This window comes from Labrus mixtus, chromosome 24 (assembly GCF_963584025.1).
Source record: "Labrus mixtus chromosome 24, fLabMix1.1, whole genome shotgun sequence".
Lineage (NCBI taxonomy): Eukaryota > Metazoa > Chordata > Actinopteri > Labriformes > Labridae > Labrus > Labrus mixtus.
Window position 1 is genome coordinate 8,648,404 of NC_083635.1, and position 23,608 is coordinate 8,672,011.

The window sequence follows — 23,608 nt, forward strand, 5'->3', positions numbered from 1 at the left end:
ACACTCCTTGGAAAACATTATAGGTAATAAACAGACTTTATGTCCTGTCTTTCATCCCTTTAAGAAAGTCTTATTGATCAAATTAAAATTTGTAGACCTTGGCAAAAAGTTCATTGACTTTCCCCCCACTTCTCCTTCTTGGCTTCTTTCCAATGTCACAGATCTCTGCTTCCCTTTTATTATTCTGTCAATTTAAAATTAGGCAACTCCTTCTTCAATCACTTTATCCAATCTCTTAAGCCTAAAGGTACCACTCCTCTCGCTTACCCTTAAAGGAACCAATCATTAGTCACCATTTCCTTTGGCAATCCAATCAGTTTCACCGGCAGTGCTCCCGGCTTCTGGTGCTGATGCCAACTTCAAGCCAACACTGGCAGGCCTTCCTTTGGAACTCCATCTTTGGACAATCCTTTGACTCTCTTATGCATTTACTCTTTAATGAACTTGTGCATTCCACCTATTTGCGTAAAATGAAACATCATTCTCTTTTGAAAATTGGACTCTTGACGGTGTATAAGAAGTTGACTTTGCCTCTGGTATTTTGAAGCCTTAAGTTGAGAAATTTTACTTTAGCCGTTGGATTTTGTTTGGTGCCAGAATTTGAATTTGGATGGGAGCTGAAAAAGAGCGAGGGGATAACAAATTAAGCTACAAGCTAATGTGAATAGTAGCTCCTGGAGCTACATGCATTCATAATTTAAAATGACAGTGGTATGAATTGGGGTGCTAATTTGGACCTTTTTTAAATGGTGGCTAGCAAACAGCATAAATGGGAGTAAAAATCATGGAACAAAATACATTTTTTGAGATCTGATAAAAGTTGCATAAACATTTAGATTTTTTCTATAAATTAATGACTATTTGAATATTAAAAAATCATGACCCATTCCCTCTGGCTTGGTTAGTAAAGTACATCCATTATTACACAATATGGTGGAATGAATTGATGTGCCTTTGCTTACCTAAGAAACATGTTACTCTATGTTACTCTAAATGGTACCATAGTTTACAAAGTTCTTTATTGTAAGGAAGGACCGAGGTATGACGGAACTAAGCTGCACCACTTGCTTCTTTGATTCTCTCAAATCTAATCTCCCTGTTGGCCATCAGAAAGAACACAAGTTTGAAACTGTCACATTATGAGGCGACCTCAGTTCCTCTAGCTTTGGCATTATGTCCAAAACGAGAGCTTTTTTTCCCTCCTAGTGGGACAAACATGACCACTCACCTATGACCTTCCACATAGAGAACTTCAGACACGAGAAAAAAAGAGGCTTAAATTAAAAAAAAACAAGATTCATGATTGATTACTGAAACTGCTTTCAAAAGCCCAAGGAATGCACAACACTAGCTTCTGTCTGTAATAAATCCCGACAGGAAATTGAATGTGCCAGTAGATGAAAGACTCTTCATTCATTTGTCTTTTTCCCGTCCTGAGATTGGATGCGACCGAACCAGTATGAAATTATGAGCCAGCAATAAGGCCCTTTTTGTATCCTGCCCTCAATTGCTGATGAGTGGATGCATGCACTTTCTTGTGGGCCTGAGGGAGGACTGGGGTCATCAAAGAGACTTTGCATCAAAGCTGCCTGATGTAAATCTGCTTCCATTATGGCTTTGCACTCACATTGTGGAGGAACTGACACATGCTTGTTATTTACAGATATGCACTGACTATACAGGGCAATTCCACATCACTCATTTTAACAGACTTTGAATTTTTTCCAAGACAGCTTATCTATATGCACATCAATTAATTCCACCATATTGTGTAATAACGGATGTACTTTGCAAACCAAGCTAGTGGGGTGGGTCATAATTTTTGAATATTCAAATCTTCTCTTGCTTCTTAAATTAAAATATACCGCGATCAACTGCTAAATCTGCTTGCCAATTAATGGAAATTTCCATTATGTGTTAGCATCAAGCTAATTAACTACAGTTTACATCCTGGTCTGTCTGTGAGACACCTAATCTTTGGCAAAATTTTAAACAAAAATCCAGTTTTTTGCCAGTGACCTTTGAATAGTCATTTTACTTTTGATCCACATAAGCGAGCGACAGTTTTGCTGATAGCTTAGCATACTCCCTTCGAGCTCCACCATGTGAATTTAGTATCATGCTTATGGCTACATAAAATCAAAATGGCAACAGCCAAAATGCTCGACCTTAAATTTACAAGCTAGCTTATCTCTAGTTCCATTGGCCATATTTTTTGTACATATTTTCGCTAAAACGAATGGATCATCCAATCAACAATAATAGTTAGATCAGTTTTCCAACCATGTTTGAAATTAGACGTGTTCATATTGGACCAGAATGGTCACACTCACAGCTGGTTAGCTGTGGCTCTGCCACATGTCGGATGGGTTCGTTGGTCAAGACACTTAACCCCAAGTTGCTCCCGCTGCTTCGTCAGTGGAGTGAGTGTGTATGAATGGGATTTGCTAATACAGATGGCCACTTTACGTAGCAGCCTCCACCATCAGTGTGTGTATGGGTGTGATTTATCATGTACTCAAAGACCGATGGAAAAGAAGGCCGTCATAGACAGAGGACTGGCAACATGTTGTTTGAAAAGTGTGATAACGGCCAACCATTTTCAGACAGTTGAAGCCATTCATTGTGCTGTACTTATACATGAGAAGCTAGATTTTAGTTAGAAGACAGTCAGTAATTGCTGTGTCATGGGGAGGAATGTTGGATTGTCCATTTTTTTTGTCCAAAGGTGGCAGTACTGGAATAAATGATTTTCCAAAGTTTGTAGTAATGTGGAAAGCTAAGATCTAAGACTCTATAAATTTGCTGCATCACTGATTATTTATGATTGAAAATGTTGTTTTGCTGCCTCTTTATCCTGAGATAGTCTGTGCAGCATTCTTCAAAGCCCCTTTTTCCTGAAAATATAAAGTCTGAACCGAGAATCCAACTTTTTAATGTGATCAAGTGTGCAGTCTTGCATTACTCCCTTGAGAAATGTTCCCTCTCATAAATAGTTATCAGAGTGTCCTGAACCATCAGGATAACTTTTTATGAGTCCTTAAATCTCGGGGTGTTCATCTTGAGGATATCTGCTTCCCATCTCTCACTGAATGTGTCCGTTGACGTTATGTCTCCCCTCTGCTTGCCCTGATCTGACAGCTGGGTGACGACACATTTGAGGGAAGGCCAGGATGCAATCTGGCAATTACTGTCACTGAGGGCTGTTTTCTGACAGCAGGGTCAGGTTAATAAAAGAACCCACTGGGCTACCTCCATGAGGATTCCCATTCATTTCTACTGTTACAGGCCTAATGAGAAGTCAACTCACAAGTTCGTTCACAAGAGCTTCCTTTCATGACACGCCCAGCTGAGTTGAGCTGCACTACATGGCATGCTAAACATACTTTTCACTCTTTTGCATTCATTTAGGGTTCATCATCACTGCTGACGTTCATTTGGGGTTCGTCCTTGGCCCCCCTCGTGGCACGGGGCCAGCAGGAGCAGCCTCTCGCTAGGGCTGAACCATCTGTGCCCGTGCATACAAAAACACACAATGAGGCTCTGACTTGTTGTTGGGGTCTTATGACAAGCTCTGTGAGGAGACATAGCGTACATGCAAAACAAGTTAATAAGAGTCCTTGACCGTTCGGCTTTTCAAACATCCCTCTCAACCCAATGTATGTGTATAGGAACAGATGGGTTCATCATCAGGGTCTAAGTGCAACTTCGACTCATCCATCAAGCCCATTAAAGCTAGTGTTGGTAATTTTCCTCCAGATCCACTTTTTAAGATTTTGGTTGAAATTGTCTTTAGGTCCTGACAGATATTAATAACTCATGTGCTCTGAAAAAGGAACGAAGAAAATCCGTCATCTGTCGCAGTTTGTAAGCCTGTAAAAACTTCGACCAATGTCTGCCACGAGGTACCAATCTGATGAACCAATCAGACGCCTCCCTGTCTCCCTGCTCGCTCGAGCAGCGACGCTCGTGCATGTAAGTGAGGGGGCGTGGCTTTTGAGGGAGCACAGAGGGGAGGGGGGGCGGGTGCAGACGGAGCACTGAGGGAATGCTACTTTCAAAATCGTGCTAGTTCCCGAAAATTACCGACCCTGCCTTTAACATCATGTGCAATATAACTATTACTACTGCCAGGACTTTAATTTGAAAGATTGAATGACCATATTATGTCAAGCCAATTCTTAAAACTTCCAATTTAGGAGGTGCTGGTGGCTGTAACACATTATGCAGCGTTCCATTTCTGTTATTTATTGGAGGAAATGCACTTTCAGGCTTAAAATAACTCAAAGCCAAAGTTCCTCCTGGATAATTTGTAGTCTTTGGTCTACAAGACTAATGCGTGCTGCATTCAAGTTAATGTGCTCACGTACAAGCTCGCTTAGCAAAACCAAACAGGGGTAAGAAAAAAAAGGAAAAGGAAAAACATGAGAGACGGGGTCTTGCACCCATCAGCGTCCCATTCTGCCGAGTCAGCTTTCCCCTGCCCATCACCCCTCCCTGCCTCTGTGTCTCTCTCTCTCTCTCTCTCTCAGTTGCTTTCTCTTTACAACCAAAGCACTTTTTACCCTCCTGCATCTCTCATCTCGATTTCCTCTTGTACCCCTCCTCCTTGTGCATCTCCTGCAGAGATACTTGCAGCGCAGATGAACGGAGGGCAAAACCCGAGCCAGAGAGCATCCGTCATCCATGCGTTTTGTCCTCTTCCCCCCCCTCCCTCTTTCTCTCTCTCTCTCTCTCTCTCTCTCCATCCATCCCATTCCCCTCTCCCTCCCTCCCCCTCTCTTTTTCTCCCCTGCTTGCCGCGGCTAGGATCACCGCACTTCTCCATGCGCTGTGATGGAGAGCCCACACGTTGGGCTTATTGCATCTCTGCAAAGCCAGGTGGAGAGCAGCGGAAAGGGCTGACTCGTCCCAGGGAGAGCGGAGAGGTGGGAGGGGTTTGACCCTCGTTGCCTCTGTCATCACTTCAGAAAGCAACACTGTGAAAGGACTGGGAGCAGGAGTGTCGGATCCCTCGGATGGGACATTCAACAAGGGGGATACTTGCTGCTGTTTGAGTTTGATTTCCTCAAAGAGATTCTGACTTCTGTGATTGAAAGACTTTGGGCTTGCTCTCGACATGGAGCCAGGTTGAATTTGGATTGTCTGGATTTTAAATATAGAGGGATTTGGGTGTGGATCAGAATGCTGATGTGGAGCACCTGAGGTTTGGGACGTAGCATGTTTGGTTTCTCCAAGATGCCAAAGCTATCCGGGTGAGTGTCGGTTATTCTACTACTGATCTCTTCAGGACTTCAAATCATAATTTCTATGTGCTTTTATTCTATATTGATAAATACGTCTACCTCAAGATAATTCATCCAAGATATTCCCAAGTTAAATGGTCTGAACAGTTAACAAATGTAGTAGCCCACTAGCTTTTTCAGTCCATAAAAGTCATGCCTTCCAGAGTTTCTTTGAATACCCAGTGAATTAACTGTCCATTCACTTTGATCAAAGTAAAGGACGCGTTACAAGAATGTTTAATGAAGGGAAAGTCTAAAAAGGAGGTATATCTGAAGTTTGTGTAGCACAAACCATGTTGACCCTTGGTACCTACATATCAGTTATTGTGTTGATGGTGCGTTTAAAGAGTTGATACCGATGTATTCCGTTCCATCTTTGTGGTGGGATAGAATCCTGATTGGGTTTTGTCATTCCAAGAAATCCCCCCCCCCCCCTCCCCTCCTGTTGGGATCACTATGATTCAACTCATGCCAAGGTGTTTGACAACAGCAACAACAGAGGCCCGGGGACTCTGTTGGAGGAATGAATGAATCAGAGAGAGAACAAGGCAGCGAGAGGAGCTTAAGAAAGAGATCAAGGAACAAGAGTCGACACACGTTGGTTATTGAAAAAGACTGGGAACACAAAGTGGGCCAGTGGTGCCAAAGAAAGAGTTGTTACAACGCTTCTAAGGACTTAAAAAGACAGTTTAGTTCAAAAACAGAAACACCAAAAAGGAGGATTTTCACTAAACAACCAACACAGATAGAGATATGTATTTAAAAATGTCAGCATTTCACCAATCAAGACCCATTTTTCCATTCGAGTGCACATGTTTCTTTTCTCTGAATCGAGTAAATTGTCCAATGTACAAGTTGAATCGAACCAACTCAAGCCTGAATGAAAGAAACACTAAAGTCTTACTACCGAAGAGACTACAGTAAGTAGGAGCGGCAGAGATAATGACAGGCTCAGATCACACAGTCCCCGTCTCCATGTGATTCTGAACACTCACACTTAAACAACCACCCGATGAGATATATGGACGCACATGCAAGTTAATACATGTTTGCCATGATCCTTGACTCGTGTGCGGTCACGTCGCTAAGCTCGCTAAACATGGCTCATGGTAAATCTTTTAAACCTACACATATACAGTCAGGGGTTAGCATCTGGAGGGTAGTGGAGTCAGAGACAAGAAAGGAAAGAATACCAAGTAGCTATGAGGGTTCAGAGTATTTCTACAAATTGGTTCCATAGTGTTAAAATGCAATTTGAAGTAATTTAAAGTTTGAGGCATTTTACCTTCACTTCCTATAATTACTGCATAGTCCAAGAGTATATCATACTAACTGTATTAACAACATGTTGTGTCTTAGAAATCAGCATTGTCAGGATAATATCACAGGCTAATCGTTTGAGATCTTTTGGACTCGTTTGAAAAAAAAAAGGCTATTTTGATTTTTGGGGGAAGTTGGTATATTGCAGTGGTTCCCAAACCTTTTCTGCACAATATTCACCAATGCTTTGCTAGCAGTGAAAAACGGGCGTGCAGGGCCTATCGTTTGAGGGTTTTGTAAGTTGAAAATATATGGTTATGCCGTTGTTAAACTGGCTTCAAAGCCTGGCACACGTCCTGTGTGCTTGGTCTGTATAGGTCGTAGTTGTTGCTTGACAGTTGAATCTCTAACCCTAAACTTGGGATAAATGGCTGCAAACAAAACCAAAAATAATGCAGTTTTTCCCTCCTCGAGATCTCAGTGCTCATATTCTGGTTTGTTTGATTTGATACGTTTTGACCCCTTGGGTTGTTTGGTCTTTGCATTGAACTCAAATACCCAGCCCTATCTGACTTAGCTTCGTGTACTGTACCTATTGCTAGGCAGTTGACAACTGATATAAAGATATATATATCAGTCTATATAAAGATAATTACAGTCTTGCCATCAGCCTGTGATACATGGCACCATTCTGTCTTATGTGTCATTTCGCTGTACTTTAGAGAAAACCAGTTAAATACCTTATTGTAGATGGAAAAAATGGGGAAACCAAAGCTACACACTGTTCTCTCTGTGCTTTAAACGCCAGCGCAGCAATGTGTTAACACTGGGAACCTCTCAGTGCTTATTCTGTGAACCATATTGAGTGTCATTCAAAGTAGTGGAACTGCAGAAGAGTGTTTTCCATGGTACATAACCAAGAGTTTAGAGTGTGCATATGTTGCATGCTATCACATCTTTGTGACTCAAACCCCCAGGAACCACTTCCACTTCCTCTCATGGCCACACCCACCGTTACCCACCATATTTGGCCCGACACGATGTCAACAGGCTGTAAATTAGCAAAAGATTAATAATGGCGCAACACTAACAAGCACCGAGAGAGTGTTTGCATCACTGGCACATTAGCTCGGCTCTGCCTTGTACCCAGATGGCTGTTGGGAATCCATGAGCTGACATAATACATTTCCGGCGCCTTCTGTTTGCAGATGGTGTACAAGCCAAATTTGGTTCATAAACTTTAATGAGAAGTTGTGGATCATTCGTCACATTTTAATGCTCGTAATAAATCATTGACTGTAAGATGGGATGTGAAACAGCAGCAGCAGGTGAGAGGGGTGTGTCATCGTCCTGCTTGTTTTTTTTCAAGTCTAACTATGGACCAATAAGAGGTTTGGACCATTAACCCAATCACTCTTATCCAGTCCATTCAGTGCTCTCTGAAGACAACGACAGGACCTGTATCAGCGTTTGTACTGTGGGAATATCTTGGCTGTCGTGTGTCGGCATTTGGCAGTGAAACCCGCCAGCAGGGCTTGTTTGTGTTCTGAATATCAGATTACAATGTCGCGTGCCAAATTGCCTTCCGCTTTATGCCAATGCATGCTGCTACTTCAGAGGGCAAAGATCCATTGTACCGAGAACCATCTGACAAGTCATGACGTCCTAAAGAGTCGTTTTCAATTTCTGTGACTTATAGCACTCAATACTTAAAAGTCTTGTTTAAGGTTTTTATTATGACCTCAGACATTGCATTCATAAAAGGAATATTTTTAATAGCTTCACCTGTAGCATATAAAACAGATTTTCGGTGGAGGTACAACTTTTATAAATCAGTATAAAAAATGGTTGGTCATTGCAAATAATTATAACTCTGAGAACATAAACCCAAGCCTCATCAATGGCGATTCTAGAGTCTGTTGGGGGTCTAGACCAAAATCAATTAGGGGCCCTTCAATCGGCGATCATAACCATTATGTCAGGCAGGGCCCCGAAGCTTACCCCTCTTAATTCCTCTTCAATTTTCTTTGTTGACTGTCATCGGCAAACTTTGGTTTTTTTTACACCATGAATGCATGCAACGCATAGTAGGGCAACGATAGAGCACTGTCATATGGGGGCCCCCTTAGGGAGGTTTCCTACTGTCATTGCAAAATTTGCGCATTTTAGGCTACTTCTTTGGTTTAAAGTTTGTCATCCCTCAGGGCCCCCCCCCCCCCCGAACTGGGACTGGGCCCCAAGCAGTTGCCTGCCTTCCCTGTTGACAAGCAGCACCTCTCATGAGGGAGAAAAGCTGTTAAAAAATGGCTCCCGGTCTGCGTCACTAAGTATCCGGTAATGACGACGCAGGCTTAAGCATTTTATACTCGTATATTGGTAGCACTAGTATATAGAACTCAGCACACTTTTCAGATGAAGGATAAGGCATTAAATGTGCATCTCATGCACTGGATTGTACAGGATTTAACAACTGGATGAACAAATAGTGAAATAACAAAAAATGTTGCACAGATCTGTAAAAATTTCGATATTTTCCCATTTTTTAAATTCTTATTTTATGCAAGAAAAGCTAGAAGGGATTAAGAGGAAGGATATGGTTGAGGTGAGGAAAAAAGATTGTTGTCGGCAGATAAATCAGCTGAAGTATCTGTCTGAGTTTTTTTCACCAAATAGTGACCTATTGTTGCAGTAAGGAGCATTCCATCCTGTTTTTTTGTATTGTATTTAACTCTCAAAAGGAAAACTCTGCGGGACACCTGAAAGCTTCCAGTAGTTTTTATGGTAAATAATAAGACAGATGTTAATTTGTCATTTTGAGTGACTCTGATCTGCCAAATGAAAGCCAAATGTGTAACACCCAATCATCCACCAGTCTGACCTCCACTGCAATCTTTCTTCACCTCATCACACACAGGCTGATGCTCCTCGTCCAGAGGCCATGAATGTTGGCATTGGGTGGTAAATCATGATGTGCAGAATCATCCAATATGGACATAATTCCTCGGGCAGCTTGTGGCAGCTTTTCCCATATTTGCCCACCTTGAGTGAGCAAATCCTTGGGAACATCACAACTTCATTATTTCACTATTTTCGTGTTGTTTTCCTACTGTCAGACACAGAAAACAAAATATTTTCAGAAGAATGCTGGAATAAAGGAAAGCAGATTTTCCTAAGGCAGTTGCAGGTCCTTGGAAAGAACCAGTTTATTTGATGATTTTGATAGTGAATACACATCGCATGTGCATTGTAAACAGATTGTTGTCATTTATTTTCTCCTTTTTTGGACAGACCAAAAGTTAGCTTCCAACCTGTATGCTAAGCTAATCAAAACATTGTTAGCTTAGCATACAGAGACAGGAGAGCATTTTTCTTCAAATGATTATTATACCATGAACTGGCCACATTTTTCTGTCTTTTCATGAGCTTTGAGATTTTCTAAGATAAATTAAAGATGTCTCTTTGTGTCTTTTTGGTCCTGTTATTCGGCGTAGGCGGCGCAGAGCATACATATGTCAGAACACACAAATCAGAGGCAGGCAGAGGAGAGAGAAACAAATAACATCAGGCCACAACTGCATCCACCCCCCCCCCCCCCCCCCCCCCCCCCACTCCATTTCTCCCTGTCTCACTCTCTGCCCGTAACCCTTAAAGTTGCACGATTTTCTTGATTTGAGTCTGGATAATCCTCCTAAGGGATTTGGTCGGTGATCACTGCAGGAAAGGGGGCTGGCAGGGCGAACACACTGTTGGCTGTTTCATTCAGTGTATGAAATCCCATCACACGTCCCTCTTCCTTCCCTCCCTTACCTTTCCGTTTGCACATCCATCCTCTTATCGGTGTATCTAGCCCTGCGTAAATATGATCCATCTTTCAAACTGACAAAGTGAGACTGAGTGGAATATATTTTAGGGCCGCTTTTGTTTATGCATGTGCTAAAAAAAAAAAAAAAAAAATACCATTAAACTCCTTTTCCCGCACTTTGCTACATTTGCAGATTTTCTGCATTTCAGCTCAGCGGAATAAAACTTTCTGCGGAAAACACACCAATCAGAATTGGGAGGCTTCAATCAATCACATTCTCTTCTGCAGGGATTCATGTCCCGGTGTTGCCACATCATTTTAATTCCCATATTTCCATTCATCCCTCACACAGATAACACTGAGACACCCGAGCAGTGTGTGCAGTGCTTCCGCTCCCTTCCCCATTTACACAAGACACCAAAATGTGATCAATTATGCAAATAAAGCAAATCCCATTTAGCAGCTTTCTCTGTTCAGATCGTAACTTCCTCGCCCCCCCCCCCCCCCCCCCCCCCCACCCCCCCCCCCCCCCCCACCCCGTCTCTGCTTCGCTTCACGGGGGAACAAATAACTTTCAGATCAAGCATCATTTCCCAATTAAGCCGCCATTCTCTAATGGGAAGCAGCGCTGGAATGCAGATACAATACAGCAGCTGATTAATGATGCAAAAAAAAAAAAAAAAAAGTGGTGCTGTTATTGAATTCTTTTTGGTCCCTCCCACATGATCTGTAAATGTAAAGAGAATTAGACGTGCGGCATGTGTTCCCCCTGTTAGCACTTTCATGTTTCATGTATTCTGCATGGATCTGTGGTCAGGACGGAAACGCTGCTTGGTGCATTATTTAACGCTGCATAGGCTTGTATTCATGAATGAGTAACTGCGTTGTTTCAGCTGAACTGAAGTCCAGTTTCTACGGGGTTTCTTTATGCTTCCACACCATCATAACAAGGCATGCCACGGTGTTCGGGCCGCTCGATACTCCACAGAAGAATCCCTGAGAATAATACACTAAAGTGAAGTTTGAACTGCTGTTAAACGCTACAGGACTCACTAAGTTCAGCAAACAGCTTGCTGAAAGAGAACATATTTGAAGTGATTGTTCTGGACGGCTTCTTTTTTCTCTTTTTAAAGCCTAGTAAGTTTGTTTACGTCATCCACCATCATCCCAGGCCTCCCTAGTGATGATTTGAGACGGCATGACTTGATTACACACCATATACAGTCCAAGCACATTGCTTTACCCTCCTTTCTTCATCACTATTTTGGATTTGACATTTGGCAGTGTAGCTTAGTTTTTGTAGAAACAACAATGAAACAAATGTTCTGCAGAAAGCACAAACAACTGCCTTCACATCAAATGCGCTGCAAATACATCAACAATACAAAGTAAAAAAAAAAAACACATTTGGAAGAAGACAAATGTTGCATATCCAGCCTTTTCAACAGAAGTCCTCCAGGCCTGTAGGGGCGCTCTGTGAAGCAGTTTATCATCGACAGGAGTGTTTAGGAATTTGCTGCACGTTTTTATGTGTGAATGTAAGTCGTTTGAGCCTTTGCAGAGTTTTTGCACCTGTCAGCCACTGTACGTACAACTTAGTGCATCTCATCGACTATGGGGGGAGGGGGGCAGTTGCTCAGTTTGTTTGGACTTGGGTTTTGAACTGGAGGGGTCGCTGGTTTAAGTCCCGGTGTGGACCAAGTTGGGAAATTGGTCTGGAAGCTAGAGAGGTGCCAGTTCACTTCCTGGGCACTACTTCTGGTTAGGTATCTTTTTCCTAAAGGTACTTCCTTCCCCTAACTGTATAGTCAGCATATAGGAAGTGTTTTTCCCCAAAGTGGCAGACCGTTAATTATCAAAGAATGCCGTTTGCAAAGTAGGTATGCATGGCCACAATGAACCATGTAGGAAAAGCTTTTGTTATCATTTCGGTTGAGCACTCATGGATGCATTCATGAGAATGGTGCACGCCAAAGTGTAAGATAGGTAGCAAGTCACTATACCTTCTCATTTAGTCATCATGGAGTCTTCACAGATTAGACCGCTCATTCTGCAGGATGACTGCGTTCAGCGTTTGACAACTCGTACTGTACATCCCTCTGTGCAAGTGAAGTGCTGACTCAATAATTGATCACTTCGGCCCAAGTTTTACTACATACAGTGTGCTTCTCTGTGCTCGTCGGACACAAGGAAAGTTAAAAATATCTTCCACAGCGTGCATTTCATATTCTCTCTCTCTCTCTCTCTCACCCGAGCACACATTGGTGTTCTGGGCGAGCTTTGCGGCGGGGGACAGAGACAGCACGGTGGAGCGAATGAATCAAACAGCAGATGTGAGTAACGGACGCTTGTGATTTCTCTTTAATGTGAGCTACTAGATTAGTTTTTTGTTTGCATATGCGTACTGAGGAAGCGGTTTCTTCTCGATTCAGATTGGGAGTTTTGAGCTGCAGAGGAAGGGGAACAAATGGACTGCAGGGCACAGTACTTCAAGTGATTGATCATTAAAATACAAGTATGTGTACAGATAACTACACGATGAGGGAGATGATGGATGAGCTCACTCTGGAATCATCCCGTTGTTTGCTTTCTGCTACATGTGTTTGCTAAAGAGGCTAGTAGAGGGATTAGTTCTGCTCCAGATACTGTCACATAATACTTAAGTGCCACTGAGTATTCCTGAGAGCGACCCACACCTAATGTACTGTAAACGGACATACAGCACAGTGTGCGGACACTTGTGTTTTTGAAGCCGGGCACGTGCACAGTATGTGTTACATTGAGGTCAGGAGGAGAACGTCTCGATTACTTTCCCTGATTAGACGGAAATGAATCGACTAATCTAATTTAAAATCAAGTGAAACGCAACATCATTTCATTTCTCTGAGCGCAACAGAGCGAAGCTGAGCTACAGCTGAGCTACAGCTGAGCTGCACATCTGCATTTTCAGAAGCTGAAAGTGGTGAGTTAGTGGTCTGTTATATATACCACAAACAGGAGTAAGTGCTTTCAGATGGGGGGGCCCCCCTTAGGGAGGTTTCCTACTGTCGTTGCAAACTTTGCACACTTTGAACCACTGTAGTGGTTTAAAGTTTTTCCACCCTCGGTTGGGGGCCCTACTGGGCTGGAGGCTCCAAGCGACGCCTAGAAACCCCCTCTATTTCAGCCCTGCTCAGAACAGGCTGTTTCTGTAGCTTTCAATGTGCAAATGAGCTGTGCCTGACCACGCCCCTCTAGAAGGGGGTGGCTCGGGCTTTCTCGCTCCATGCCCTATTGTTTACATTGTTTATCCACCTGTAATCCGTGTTTATGCTAAGCTAGGCGAACCACATTGGACTTGAGCTCGCTATTTGGCACTCAGGCTTGCAGCGGATTTACATTTTTCCACCCTTACTCAGAACGACAGTAAATCAGCAGTATGTCGAAGTATTCTTTAGTTTTTCGATTCACTAAAGTCAGGGAAGATAAGGTGACTGGTGGTTAATTTCCTGTAGGAACTATCTGTGTGATCCAGGTCTTAACGTGGCATCGCAGAGCTCATACTCGGATCAATGAGTGGACAGCCAAGTGGTTTTTCTGTCAGTTTTATTTGGCATTCCAATAACGAAGCAGGAATAAATAAAAAGTAGAAGATGATTATTTAGCATTTGCCCGTGTTCATGTTCATGGTCTTAAAACTGAGATCAAGAGCTTTTCATTGATCCATCACCATTAAAAAAAAAAACAATATCTAACAGCCAATCATGATGGTTCCTTTTTAAAAACATCATTTAAATCTCGCTCTGCAGCTCTGTGTATTTTCTGCCCTTTGCTTCCACTGGGCTTTATGTGACATTTACAAATAATCAATGGCTTGTGTTGCGCTGTGCGGTGGGCTGTGTCGTCCCAACAGAGACATACCGCTGAGTTCCAAAGGTTGAACAGCAACACTGTGAAGTGCTGTAGGTCTGCCGCTGATGCAGGTACAATGGGAGCTAACGGTGTGTGTCACTGTGACAGGGCGAAGCACAAATGGAGTACAGTGGAGTGTTGACCTTTCCTTGTAACTCCTTTTATTTAGATGTATTAGCGGACAAAGGGAACGAGGAAAGCTTGCATTTCTGGAAGGAAAAAGCGAGTAATGAAGGATTCATTGGTGAGATTCCAAGACGGGTAAACTCCGACAAGGTACCAAGTTTGACCAAACACTATCCAATGTGAAATCACCCACAGTGCATCACTTTTCAAAAGCACATACTCAAGCAGAGTGGCCTTCCATTCTACTGCATAAAGGGTCATGCTACGTATTGATCTCTGTTTCAGCTTCCCACTTGCATAACAGCAGCAAACCTGTCATCCAACCCAAGCTTTCAATTTGGCAACTCAAAATGTTCCGTGCTTCCATTTGCGATCAATCGGTTTTTTTTCAACAGCACTAGCTCACAAAAAAAAAAATGTCTCCCTTTACCGTGCTTTGCCTTGATTACGTTCAACATTTTCTTTGGGGGTCATGCTGCTTGCTTCCTCTTGGCAATGCCAAACTTTTGATGGATATGGTGTCTGTATAAGTTTTAAATGGCTTCACTTTCTCCACGAGGTCTATTTGTCTTACCAAGTGATCTTTTTCCTGTTATTTAACTGATTGAAGTGACCCCAGAATACGGGTACCTCGACAAATCTTTAAATCTATTCTATTGATTTTCCCTTTTTGTGCTTCCAGCCTTATTTATATTCTGTTTTCGTATGCTCGTATTCCCTGCCAGATCCAATGAAACCTTAATTCTCCCACCGGGATCTCAAAGTTTCAACAGATATTATATTTCTCTGTATAAATGAACATTTGAAGACGCACCTGCTGTCCTCCAACCAAATGCTGCTCTACACTTAAGGGGAAATGTGTATTCTTGAGAGAAGTGTGACCTTGTCTCAGGCTGTTAAAAGCCATTTTGCGCCGCAGTTATGGGCTGTCATTGAGCAGGGATGAGTTTGAGTGTGTGTTTTTCGAAATCTATCCATTTGGAGTAGACTGAGAGTGTTTGTTTCTAGATTAGGGGTCTCGGAGTGTAGATTTGAGGCAACAAAGAGTCAACAAACAGATTGAACGACCTTTAAGGTCTCTGTGTTTAAAGGGCTGTTCTCAAAAATGCCAGCAGGTGCAGTCTCCCGTTTGGCCACTAGAGGTTGGTCCCAAAAGTGAGTCAACTCCCATTAGGTCCCCTTTCTGCAGTGATACAACTGTGTACAACTGACATCTATGTGGGAGGGGGGGTCATTTGATCCAAATGAAATGTTAAGGCTTAATTCATGCATAAAAATAAGTTTTGGGTGTCAGGTGGGTGCTACCAGCTGTTTGCAAGGTGTCATATCAGCTAACGCCAGTCACAAGACTTTGGAGATTCCTTCATGAAAATATTGCACAAATAACTTGACTAGCTGTTTAATTGCACTTAAAACAGATGGTACTTGACGTTTGTTTCATGGGGATTAAAAAATGTTGACACTAATAGCTATACTAGCTAGTATAATTTGGCGGCTAAGGCGAGGCTAGTGAAGGCTAGCAAGAAGCCAGCAGGCCGAGAGAGGCCTCTATCCACAGGTTCTCCTAGCCTCAATACATAAACAACTCTTTATCAGCTTCTACCACAAGAAGAATCTGATCTTGTTGGAAACAAACGAAGTAGCCTGACGCATCGACTGTATCGCTTTGACATCTTGTGAACGCCTCGCTCCTCTCCAGCAGCACCGCTTGTCTTACATATGGCTCCCCCTTGCAGTGAAATAAACAACATCGTGACATCCAAATGCCAAGCTACAGTCATAGGTGACCACATGCATTATTTAAACAGTCTGTGGGTGGTACCGATGGGAGCACTGTGAAATGAGGCCGCTGTGGCTGGAGGTTTAACCAGGCTGGGCAGCTCTGATTGATGCAGCTGACTGTGTACTTATTGACACAACCCTGACATGTGTTTCTGCTTGTATAATGCTGTGTGTGTGTGTCAGTAGATTGAAAGATTATGCTATTAGTTTTGGTACTCCATTGAGTTGAAAATCAGCATTCCCATCCAGAGCTGTGCTACGGTAACAGAGGTGTACGTGGTCCTCGAAAAACCAGCTGACGAAAACCCTGATGAAGTTAACACACCTTCTTTGGTGCGCCTGTGAGGAGAAGCTTTTTTTGTGTCGGGCTTTTAATTGAGTGCCTCATCGGAAAGGCTGTTGGCATGTTTCCACATCATGGAGCGGCGCCAGCGATTGTAAGGAGCTGAGTCTCGTCTCTAGAGGGCACAGCCATCCCAATCCTGCTAATCAGCTGAAGTACAGTTCAGCTTTTATTATGAAGAAGACAGTTCATTTGAAGGGGGGGGGGGGGGGGGAGAGAGTGTATCATGACAGCTACAACATGCACCTGCAGCCGTAAAAACAGCAGAAAAGCAGTGAATAACTGCCTGTGTGTGGATAGTGCTGATAGATATGGATTTAGGCTCATGGGGGGAATATAAATAATTGCAGATGTTGGAGATAAGTAGCCTGAAACAGAAGTGAGAATACCTTCCTCACTTGTTTTGATGTGTCTGTTGAATATCAGCATCCCTGCTTCCAATTTGTATGTGGAGCATGTATTCTAGACTAACCTTCTTGTAAAGCAGCAATTGTAGGAGTTCTGCTGCAGGGATACTATCTAGATAGAAAGGGCGGCGCAAATGTTTCAATCAAATGCCGACAAGGGAGAAGGTGATACCAAGACCAAGGCATACCCGAGACCGAGACAAGACCAAGACATTTAGGGATCGTGCCAAGGGACTGCACATGTAAATTAGCTTAAGGATTAACTCTGGTGCAATGCATCAAATGGTTACGTGTATGTTTTAATTGCACATGGTCCCTTACAAATGAAGTTAAATTGAAATTGAAGCCGAGCACTGAAGCATGGCTGTTCACACCTTGCATTCACAATACATCTCTATTGAATACTCGAGATCAGAATTGACTTCCCTTCCTCACTTGGGAATAAGCGCCCATACGCTTTGAAAAGACTGAATGCGCCGTCGTTTACATCCCAAGGGAGGTGACATTGTTCTCCCAGTTGAGGGGGGGCGGTCCTTAAAGCTGCCCCAGGATATCAACTGAGTCACAGCTGCCCCCACACAGTACCGATCCAATCTGGACAAATGCAAAAATGTCATCTGAGCTATCGGGTCTCAATCCATCCTCAGGATGCATTGGAGTGCGTTCCCATCTTGCAATAACACTATCCACTCGTTATCAGATCTCCCAGGAGGGATGTTAATGCAACGTACAAACAGGGTCTGATTCCATTGGCTTGATAGCCGATAACAAACGCGCCAACAGGACAAGAACTCTACAGATCAATAAGTTCGCATAGTGTGTTTAAAACAGGAAGCACTAACTAGTTATCTAACCTTTTCCCTTCTTGTTCTGCACTTTATACCTTAGATGTACAAAGGAGCTCATATCATGTAAAGCGTCTCCATTTTTGACTTTTTAACCCCCCAAGGGGTTTGCAGCACTTTCGGGACATCTCGCTGATGTTCAGGGTCGGTTTGGGTGGACTCCTTTTGCCTTTTATCTCACTTACAGAGTGAGGCTGACGTAAAACAAAACAACAGAAGAGCCTCTTGAGGCTTTCAGTCAGGAGCTTGAACGCTTTAGTTTTCGGAATAGTGAACTCTTTTTTTTATAATCTGGATGACCTAGTGCCACTCCTGGTTGTTGTGAATGGTCTTTAAATAGTAAAAGAAGGCATTTTTGAATGGATGGATCTATTAACCCTTTAGGTTATAAGGCAAATAAGATTGTTTTTGAGTTATATTGTCTTTGCATTCTGGAGCCTCTGCTGCAGATAACACGTTTACATTTCTTTTCATGCCATTATGCTTGTTAAGCAAGCATCCTCCCGCTGCAAGATGTTCAGCCAGCATGCAGAAAATCTTCGAGGCGTTACATAAAAAGGGAAACTGTGTGTGTGTTTTGAAATGCGCTGAGAGCCAGAGCATGTTAGTCTTTGGGCTTGTAACGCCGCAGAACGGGAAAGCACTTCCAGGGCGACTTTTAACAACGTGCAGCCATGTTTCATTTATGAACAGTTGCAAAGTCGTGGAGTGGGTTAGAGGGGTGAGTGGCAGAGCGGGCGATTTGCTGGAGTTGACTTGCCAGAAGCTAAAGAGCGTGTTAGCTCGGGACATTAATGAGCATAATGGGGACGACAAAGAGGAAAGGAAGCTCTGTATCAAGCAAATCAGGACATTTCTAGTGACAGATCGATGCCAAAATGAACAACATTATTCTCCGGTCAACATCATGTACTGTAGCATACTGTTCGAGGCGCACATAGAAGTAGACTCAACGCACTGACATCCTATGAGCATCGATCGCACTTGCAAGGGCGACTTTGAGAGTGAGAGAGCGAGAAAGAACTGAGAAGGAGGGGAAGGAGATGTCTCGCTGAGAGCTTGGAGTGTGTAAGTTGGAACATAATGAGGAAGACTTAAAGGAAAGAAGCCCCATTAGCAGGCAATAAGGAAAGATCGGCGCCAAATTGGACAAACCTCATTCTACTGATGACTGGACAAATCCAGATGATTTAGCTTTTGGATGACACATTTTATCCCATCCCAATTTATCCCCTTAATTGACGTTATAAATGACATCAAGACCAAGACCGATTTTGAGTACTACAACACTACGATCTGCCCCCCATAAATCTGATGATTCGCACCAATTCCTCAGTTTTTGAGTGATGCCATGGCCCATCAATCCGCCCAACTAATGGGAATATGACGTCAAATGAGGTAGAATACCCTGGCAAACAAAAACAACTTTTTGAGCGCCTATATACTCGTGAAAATATAAGTACTTTATCTATTGTAAGAGGCCTTCTTTTGAATTACAAAAAAATAGCAACCCTTTTCAAATTAGCAGGAAGTGTCCTGCCAAAAAGGAAACAGGAAGTTGAGGGTTCTTTCTTTAGTATTCAAGGTTGCACATGTGCCCACCCCAGGAGCAGTGAAACAGCAACGGCTGTAAGTTTCTTTACCTTATGTGAAATTGTAATGTTGTAATGTACACCCTTGTGTCTCTACTTTGAAACTATTACTAAACCCCATTGCTTTTTAATTTTTCTTGTTTTCATCACTTTAAACCAGAGCCAGCAGAGGCGCTGTTTGTCAATAGGCAAGGCAGGCAACTGCTTGGGGGCCCCAGGCCCCCCCAAGGGCTGACAAACTTTCAACCACAGCAGTGGCTTAAAATTAGCTAATTTTGCAACGACAGTAGGATACCTCCCTAAGGGGGGCCCCATCTGACAACACTCCCTCTCACTTGAAAACCAACAAATTGCTAAGGAAAGTCACAGATGAAAAACGAAGAGGAAGTATCCACCTGGGAGTGAAATAAAGAAAGACAGAAAGAGGAGTAGGTGTTGGGACACTGGCAGACATAATGGTGATGAATGCTTGTTGGAGGGCCCCCCCCCCCCCCCCCAATGAATTTTTGCCCCGGGCCCCAACGGACTCTAGATTTGCCCCTGCGAGCCAGAGTGCTTTTACTGAAGCCTCCTTGCTGAGTTTGATAATGCTACAATCTTGTAACACGCACACTGGGAGCTACTTCAGGATAATTGTGACATTTTACAGATGTTTTTTTTTTTTTCCTCTTCCCTTTATTTATTTTCGGAGCTGTGCGTGTTCAGAAGGGAAGTGTGAAATCTCAGCAAGTGGTAAACGCGTCTAGTCACATCTCATCCCAAATCCCTGGAGCTGAAATATTTTCCGACTGGAGTAGATTTTCTCCTAAAGCACTTATAAGTCATTATATCAGTCTATAAAGGAGTGACTTATAAGTGAACACTTCTCTCTTTATCACGGACTCAGCTGACATGTTAAATTGAATAAACTGAAGAAGGAAGTGACCCAAACCCTGATTTACATTTTCTATGTATATTTCCCACTGCCCCTCCCACCACTTAACCTACATGTCCTTGTATGCTGAAGTGGGTCCACATCACTCAGCAGCTGAGCTTTTATAAGACAGAGGGGGGGAAAGAACATCTCCCATTGAATTGCGCTTAAATTACCCCAGTTGTTCTGTAGAGTGTAAAGTGGCAAGAGTTGGCTCGGGGAGTTTGGTTGAATGCTACTGGCTGTCGCAAACATTATCATAATGTCAGCTAAAGCATGTAAGGAGGGCTCTTTTCATGCAGTTTGTTCAAATTCAGTCAGTCTGGATACAGAAAAGGAAGGTCGAACGTCCTCCCAGTAGCTTCAGCATTGGTGGAAAAAGTCTTCCTGAATTCTGAGGCAGGGTCTTTGAAACTCTCCCCTCTCTTGTTAACAGGACAATTAAAATTCTGAATTGTAAATGTGTGCCAATAAAGGTCAACGCCCAAATGCCCCCAGATCCCTCTCCTCTACGCTCCCAATACTCCTTTGAGGAGACAGCCCAGACAGAAGCCGACTAATGGCTCCCAACCAAACATTAGTCACATATTGGCTGGGCGGGGGGCTTGTAAGTCTGGGCGGAAGACATGAAACATACAGCCATTTGGAGAACATGCAAAAAGAATTGAGGGAATTTAAAAAATGGCCAACACAAAGTCCCAAATCCAAGGGCGGTTGTCTTTAAATGTGTTGTTATGCCCAAGCAACAGTTAAATAAACAACAATATCATCAGCGTAGAAAGATATAAAAACCAAGGCAAGCTGCAAATTTTAACTTTTGAAATATAGAAACGATGGTATCTTTGTGGATTTAATAATACGTTTTCCAATCGTACACACACACGCATTCATTTCCGCACTTACTGGAATATGTTGAACTGGTAATCCATCCATTTAACATCCCCCCCATCTACAGTTATCATCGCATTAATTCATGTTCCCGTTGGCTGTTGAGTTTCAGAATTCTCTATGAAAGCCGCCATCGACGTCTGATAAATATCAGCGGAACAGGGAGTGTAATCCACTCGGATGGATTTTTTACATGTTGGGCTTCTTTGCCTCTGCTACTATGGATGTAACCTCAGCTGAACCCTGTGATGGATTACCTCACTGGACAGTAACTATCCGAGTCAAAGCCGCGGTAAATGAGAAATGAAACGTTTGTTGACATGCACCCAGAGCTGAGTGTTTGGGGCTGTGTGCAGTCATCGAGTTGGGAATTTTAAACCAGCCGGATTCTCTGCACTCTGTTTTGAAGAAGTATGATATATGATGCAGTAAAAAAAACACAAAGAAGCACCAACAAAACTGACAAAGAGCATCTCCAAAAAGTTGTGGATGGTTATTTATGTTTCCATGTATTGCAAAGAATTAGAAATCAGGCTTTTTCCACATATGGTTTCTGTTTTCTAGCTGCATGTTGATCACTCAGTTCATCACTGCCCAATGTTGGATGGATTGAAATAGAATTTGGGGGACAATGGCGCTCATGTTGCTTAGCTTAGCGACACTGTTTCTTCAGTCAACACTCAGGGTTCAGAGAGAGATTCCGACCGATAAATTGGCCAGCCGATAACATCGGCCGATATTAGTACATCCAGTGACTATCGGAAATGAAGCCTCAACTGGAATCTGTTTGAAGGCAACACATCCATTCTAGCTATTTTTTTACCATTCAGAAAGCACGAACACCCCATCCTCGTTCCTTTGCTCAGATGGCTTCAGCCTTCTTTCTGGTTTCTCTCCTGTTTTCCTCCCTTTAGTATTTTTGTCTTCAAATATGAACAGAAAGTTGTGTTGCTATGTAACTCCTACCGTCATGAAAAGTCGCCTCCTGGATGAACTACCCCGTGTTATTGATGCAGCACAAACTTGCAGTGTTGACACGAGGCCTCCCCCCCCCCCCTGCTTCCCCATGTTTGATCTGTTTCCAATCGACATACCTGGAATCCAAATACATGCACTCAGAAGACTCCTCTGGGTGCTTTGCTCTTTGGGTTGCCTTTGGTGTGTTTTCAATTCTTTTCTTCAATCTGATCAATGTCTCATAATTATTTGCACTTCAGATTAAATGCTTAACCTCACAACACAAAGCAAACCGAGCTTTTCTGGGGGAAAAGCCTCTAATAATTAGGAACCCATCAAAACCGTAATTTTTTCGGCAGTAGACATTTCAGTGTTTGCTTGTGTAATTGAATTTGTGAGCTGATTAATCTTGACACTAAAAAGGAATAAGAAGTATTGAAAGCGCCTGTACTTCACAGCTCTGTGAGGATGTACTTTATTTTTATCCTACCAAATAGCAAAGCAGTCTCGTGGAAATATGTGATGATCTTTACCTTTCATCACGTAACGTTTTCTGTCTCTTTCAAACATAAATAAATGTTGTTGTTTTTTTGTAAGAGGACGGCAGAAGTGAATTCTGAATTCTGTTCAATCCAGGTGAACTCCAGGCGTCAGTTTCCACTTCCCACTTCCTGCTCTGTGTGATGCCGCGGTGTCTATACACATCTCTGAAAATCCTCTTACTCCACACACACACACACACACACACACACACACACACTGCATGCACAGTCGCACACGCCGCTGTCTACCCTCTCATTTTCTCCCCCTATCTGTAATACACTCACATAAAATACTCATCCTTACTCACACACACACACACACACACACACAGCGTGGATTTGTTTGCTCTGTGATGAGAGGGATTATGGGATAAAGGAGGCGAGGCCACGCCAGTTTAGCTCAGTTTGGACCCGAAAAGCTTGCTCTCGGCTGCGGCACAATGACAAACGCAGATGAATGTGTGGAGATCTCGCATGCCGCGGCCTCTGATTGGGATTCCGAAGTGGCGGCGGAGGAGTTGTTTTTCTTTTCGGATGGCTGAAGATGAGCAGAAATAAAAAAACAAGCGTCTGGCTGGAGCGCGCGGACAGAATCTAGAGGAGTCGCGTTCAAAAAAGTCAACGAGTGTTGGAATTTGCTCTGTCGGCTCAGAGGGATGACTTTGAATTTGCTTCTGGTGTTAATGGGAGCAGTAAAGTTCTGAGCAGAGCTTTTAGCGCACTTTTTAAATGAGGATACTTAGATTTTTCTCCACACTGCACGCTACGACATAACCGCCTGATGAATTCCACCCATCAGCAGCACGACATGGGGATCGATCTGGACTATTACGGCGACGACGTCCTCATCTAGTACGCCTTTCCTTCTATTTTTAGAAACTCGTCATTCCGGGGGCCCTTAATGTTAACGCACGAGAGCCTCACTTGCGATTATGTGACCTCTTGCGCAGAATGTGCTGAGCAGTGCACAACGCC

General features: G+C 43.1%; 1 protein-coding gene across 3 annotated transcripts in view; it reads left to right on the plus strand.

Moving 5' to 3' along the window:
- The window catches only part of LOC132959498 (FERM and PDZ domain-containing protein 4-like), a 56,196-nt gene that overhangs the window by 13,097 nt on the left and 19,491 nt on the right, over nt 1-23,608 (plus strand). Inside the window, exon 1 of one of the 3 annotated variants that reach the window (XM_061032547.1) lies at nt 4,827-5,255. The exons of 1 other annotated variant lie outside the window; for it this stretch is intronic. In XM_061032547.1, the coding sequence (XP_060888530.1) occupies nt 5,221-5,255 (35 nt within the window). In that variant the 5' untranslated portion in view covers nt 4,827-5,220. Of the gene's footprint in view, nt 1-4,826; nt 5,256-12,584; nt 12,681-23,608 lie in introns of those variants that run through there. One more of the 3 variants, XM_061032549.1, reaches the window with a different exon arrangement.